General features: G+C 34.9%; 1 protein-coding gene across 1 annotated transcript; it reads right to left on the bottom strand.

The window, feature by feature from the left end:
* Positions 1-392: 392 nt before the first annotated feature.
* LOC134284657 (uncharacterized) lies at positions 393-2,881 on the bottom strand (the record flags this gene model as incomplete). Its single annotated transcript, XM_062843677.1, is given in 8 exon segments — positions 393-789; positions 859-996; positions 1,062-1,249; positions 1,472-1,560; positions 1,621-1,715; positions 1,785-1,954; positions 2,015-2,156; positions 2,805-2,881. Coding segments are annotated over 8 exon segments (1,029 nt in total), but the record flags the coding sequence as incomplete, so codon positions are not given.
* Between the last annotated feature and the right edge of the window lie 3,116 nt (positions 2,882-5,997).

Genomic DNA, 5,997 nt, shown 5'->3' with positions numbered 1-5,997 from the left:
CCGTCGGAATGGTCACGTTAATGTTCTTTTTTTCTCGGAGGATGCGTCTCTGATCAAAATAAGACATGGAAAATGGTTTTATTATATGTGAAATACAGTTTGTTTTATAAAATTTGAATTAAAGTTGAATTTCTTTTAATTACAATATATTACAATACTTTCTTGTCGATCACACACGTTGAACATAACCTCAATCGGCAATATTTGGCACCCGAATAAGGCTCCCACTGAGAGAGCAAATTGAGTCAACCCGCTGAACCCAGGTAAATAGGTTAGATTTTGAATGATGAACTATGTTGGAGTTCGTGAACTCCATCATAGCATGATTGCCATGTTTGATTTTGTGGGATATGCTTTAAACAGGACAGTGTGATAAAACAATGAAAACAATGTTATTTTTTTTTTCTAGAAAACTTCATGTGCTTTTGTATGCTGACATTTTATTTCCTCCGATACATTGTCCATAGCTAAACTTGTACTATTAATTAATTGATCTCTTGTAATACTTAAATGGCTACAAGCATACGGCAAACACATGAAATCAAAGAAAATCAAAAGTAAACACTATCGCTTTATGAAAAACCAAAAATGTATTAAATATATCTCACTTGTATCCTAGAGAAGAGTATTTGTCAATTCCAGAGAGAGTTTTTGTGTTCCTAAGGACTACCTTCGAAAAGTGCTCTAAATTCACCACTCTTTGGCCTAGGTAAACTCATTCTTAAACTTTGATTTAACTCTGTCAAACTTAGATCAGAATGAACTTTTTTCAAACTTCCGCTTTCATCACTGTATGCATTTAGGAGAAATTATTTTATTAGATGTGTTTCGTTTGGTTTCTGCAGTGTCGTATCTCACCTAAGATTGTTTAAATTATTTTCGGCTTCCACTGCTAATGCGTTTACCACAGCGCTGATTTGATTTGTTTCTGCGTTGGCTGATTCTGATTCCTCTTTATGAGCCATTATATTTGGGTTCTTCCCGATTTTGTTCAACCTGAAGCAAAGAAAATTACACACCAGTTTCAGCAGGAATATAGTTATATTATATTTCTTGCATACCTCTCTGCTGCTACAGTCTCCATTGTTTTTCTCATTAATGGATATTGGTCCAGAACAGCATTGAAATGATCAACACTTAAGGAAAATAAATTGCAGTAAGTTTCTGCACGAACACTTGCAACTCGTCTAGCATTAGTAAGAAGACATATTTCTCCGAAATAAGATCCATCTGATAGTGAAGTTGCAACCTAGAACAATGCAAAATGGTATAGTATTCAATACACGATAAAGTGCATATAGTCTCGTGGAAAATAACTTGTTATTTTAAGTAAGGGAGTGACCGCGAAAAAAAAAACTTTTGATTGTAACCTCTGTGAACGATTGTTCAAAATCATGAAAATTACTCTCTTCGGAAATTCGTCATTTATGTGATAGCAATAATTCCATAATTATTGTGTTAACGTATTTACCTCTCCATTCGCCATTACAATGTCAACGATTCCTTCTTGAATAAAATACATTTTTGATCCTATTGTTCCCTCCTTAATTACAATATCACCTGCAATGTTAAATTTTGAATAGGTAATTATTTTATACTCTTTGATCTTACTAATCTCACCAGGTTGAAATACTTCGTATCTTAATTTAGTTACTACATCTGATACAAAATTAGAGTCAGCATTGGCAAAAAAAGGCACTGAAGCAACCAAAGACCTGAAAAATAGATATGTTTAGACATACTTTTTTTCATTGTATGAGATTCTTAGAAAATTGAAAACTCACCTACAGTTGTAGTTTATCACATCTTCTCTAAGTTTTTCACTCAGCTCTCCTAGAATACATTCCTCGTCGAAGAACTTGCCTTGATATCGATGTTCAAAGTATTCAGTTATCCTTTGTCTCATATCTCTTGGAAGTTTTCTGTATGCCATATATTCCTCCACTTGCTTGACCTGTTCAAACAAAGTAAACGTATTCTTTGGACTAATATTGATATTTTTTATTCATCATACCTTTTCACGATATTGACGCCTGCTTGAATCTAAACTTTGAATCAGATTTGTAGCATGTCCCAGGAACAACGCATAACAGGTTGCTCCAGATATCATGGATAGCATGGTTAACCACATGTCAGTAAGAGATTGTGGAGGAAACCTAGAAATTGAATTAATTCTTGCACGATTTGACAATTCTCAGGTCACAATGACAGTTCTTTATGAGTAATACAAAGACGAACTTGGTTTGTGTATTTTTCTCGCACAGGCGTTATCTGTCAAAGTGACCTGAGATCTGTCATAAAAGATCTTCGTGTTATGAAGAATAGGGGGATTCACTTAACAACGTAAACCGCTGATTAAATATTACCCTGATTGGACGTTCCGATCACCAAGGCAGTCTTTGATTATTTTATTCGCAATTTCATAAAATATTTCAAATATCAGAAAATCATGGATTACACAGCAATTGAATCTGTTTAGTAAATCCCCTAAATTAATAAGTATGTTACGTTTGATATGCTAGGAGCAAATGATTTACGAGAAACGAATATATATAAAGTTTTTTTTTAAAGAAAACTGATTTAGAGGGATGGCCATTACTAAAATGTTTTAATAACTAATAAGTTATGGTTCGGCACACATATCATATATGGCAAGGCTTTTTTTTTTGCGGATTGATTTGATCAGGTTTTCAATAACTGTTATACAGATGATTATTTTTTATTTCGTTTCTTGTCTAATATTTTACCCACAGTACTGATAACATAAGAAAGACTAACATTGATTTTTTGCTATTGCTACTTACCTTCCGTAGCCTATGCAAAGCATATGAGACATTGCCTTGAATAAAGCCCATGAGTACTGTTCCAACCAATAGGCCTCCTAGGAAAGAAGAGCAAAATTATATGAAAAGTATTTTTCTGGCACAGTGCAGAGTTTGAAATTTTCATTTTCAATGAATGAAATTCAACGTGAATTTTGAAAATTCTCAACTGAGGAACCAAAATAAAACTCATTTTGGTGAATGAATTTTCTCACTTATTCATTCATTTTTCTGTCACTGACAATTTTCACTAAGGAATATCACTGGACTGTAACTCCCGATTATATTTCCAATCACCTCAAAACTTGTGTATAGTAGTTCATTAGAATGCTAATTATCTGCTCTATTTGTCCATTAAGTCGGATTATGCGTCTGTTGACAGAAATTGGACATTTTACGACGTGCGAAAAAAGATTCGTGACAGAGAATTTAATAAAAAAAGAAGGGCATTCAGCTGACAATGAATGCGGCCAAACACGAATGAAAAAATGAGAATGTCAATCTTCACTTTCAATCTTCGATTTTTTTACACTCTGATTCTTAGTTCAATCCTAGTCTGACGTAAGAACATATACATAACAATAATGTTGCTAATCAACAAACTACATCATCGATAATAGCCCATTTGGCATTAAGACGTCTGACGTAAGTACGTTTAACATAGACATTTGGCATAAAATACGTTAATCATAATGGACGTTTGGCATAAAAAATGCTGGAATACCTTTTTAAAACTTTATTCCTAAATCGCTAATCGCTTTTATTTCACGTTTTCTGTCCATGCACGTGAGTATGAAATGCTACACTTCACATACGTAAAGTATTAGGGCGAAGTCTAATAATTATGCCTATCGTATTTCAGCGCAAACATTTTGGTAGGGCCAATATGTGAGGGCTCCCTTAGTTCAATTTCTCTTTTGGCATAGAAAAATTTCAATAACTATTGCTGTGCAGATCAAAAGACGTTTGATTTAGCTGACGTAACATGCAAGGGACAAATGGAAATTTGAATTAAAGAGGGTGACAGGTTCAATTCCTGGTCGCTCCAGGATCTTTTCGTGATGGAAACATTCTTGAATTCCTTTGCAGTAGAGTTTCATCGTGCGCATAGACCATTAGACAAGTAGACATTTGGTTTAACCCTTCAGGACGCGCGCCGTTGTAAAAAGTAATACACTACCGAAAACCTCGCTCGTCGCGAGCACGGTGCAGTTGCTGCTATAGACTGTTTCAGAAATTACAAATACACTTTGTTTAATAAATAAAATTAACTGTTCTAATGATTGTTACCAACTTCTTTCGGAATATAGCATATTGTACCCCATATTTTTACATTTCCTTTCAATTATCTTGATATTTTGGAGAACAGTCGAGTTTTCTAACAAATTACTTCATTCTCCTAAATTTGCATTTGCGCAAAAGTGATTTTTAATGATTTCAACATTATTTATCATCAAATACCAAAAATTATCTAACTTTTTATTACATTCGCTTTCACTATAAGTTGTCTGAGGTATGCCTTGACCAAAATCTGGGAAAAATCAATAAAGGCATTTCCACAACATTTTTTTCTGACATCAAGTTTCTTATTTTTTAGGGTTTTCTGTGGAACATAAGAACGCAGAACACAGTTTTTTAGCTTTTCTGAACACATTTGAATTGAACTAATTTATTTTTTCAGCACATTCCATTCTTCAGATGGCAAGGCTTGACGTACCATAAAAAATAATGCAGTAAGCAATAATTAAGACATTCGTTTGCTTAACGTTTGTTGCTACTGATGTTGTAGAGTATTTTAAACAAAAATGTTTGCATTGAGAAGGTCCGTAATGATGGTTCTTGATCAAATATTCCAGTAAAAATTACTTTTTCCTATTGAGGAATATCTTTTCTTATCGATACAGTATTTTTGTTGTGTTTGGAATTTGCATACTTCATTTGTGAGATTATGTCCTTTTCAACTAAGCTACATTTTCTGACCACTGGTGCAACTTCGAATTTTAATCATCTAGTTTTGTTTTTGATCTTTAACAAGAAACATCCACAAGGTCAGTATTTTTGCTTCGCATGTTAACTATAAGAGCTAGAAGAAACATTTTTGGATATTGTGCACAAATTGAAATGGCAGTCAATCGTTAGTGTATTTATGATTTCTGAAACAGTCTATACTACGTTAAAGTATAAAATACTTTAAGCATAAAAACAAAGGTATAAAGGACGTTAAGCATAATTGGCATTAGAAAAGAATGTCAAAACGTCCGTTATGCCTAATGTCTATTATATTTATTGTATTCATGCATATCGTACTTATTCCTAGCGTCGCGCACCTTATCATCGTTGCAAAAATCTGACATTACATTTGTAATGGGCCTATCTGGTTTTAGTACGAAAACATATATCTGCACAGCCTATCTGCATTAGCATGGGAAACGCTTGTATGAAATAAAAAATAAATCCTCACACCAGTCGATATTTTTGGATTCCATTTAGGTCCCACATGAACTGTGCAAAATTTCAGCGTGATCGGAAAAGCTATAATTTAGCGCAAGCGGTTCTAAGTTTGCATAGGATTTACAATGGAAAATGTTACACCTACAGAAAAAAATCCCAGAGGTCGCCCCTTGTCTCCTTAATTCAAATCGATCAATGCTCCTTGATTCCCATGAATCATTTCGAAGGCCGCAAAATGATCGGATGCTTGTGGAAAAAGTTATTTAGGTAATTATTACCAATTAGGGGCTGTCCATAAACCACGTGGTCATGAGGGGGGGGGGGGGTTCGGCCTATGAGCATTTTGTATGGACGAATAAAAAAATGTTTATGGACAAATGACCACGCGGGGGGGGTTGAGAAGTCCCAAAAAATGACCACGTGGTTTATGGACAGCCCCTTAGCGATCCGACGAATGGCTCATTGCTCATTGATGGGCTTCGTGGCCGTGCGGTTAGCGGAGTCAGTCGTCTAGGCGTTTCGTAAGCCTCGGAGTGTGGGTTCGATTCCCGCTCCAGTCGGGGAAAACTTTTCGTCAAACGGAAAATTCTCCATTGGGCCACTACTGGGTATTGTCCGTTGTCTCGTTTTAGTGTAATGTTCAGTCTGTGCAGTCTCTGCCTGAAGACGGTGTAGTGTCTTTATTTATTTATTTCTTTGTTTTATAAGCAGTACTTGAGCTGCC

This window comes from Aedes albopictus, unplaced genomic scaffold (genome assembly GCF_035046485.1).
Source record: "Aedes albopictus strain Foshan unplaced genomic scaffold, AalbF5 HiC_scaffold_445, whole genome shotgun sequence".
NCBI lineage: Eukaryota > Metazoa > Arthropoda > Insecta > Diptera > Culicidae > Aedes > Aedes albopictus.
The sequence above is the reverse complement of the archived record's forward strand: the minus strand, read 5'-3'. Positions and strand labels throughout refer to the sequence as shown.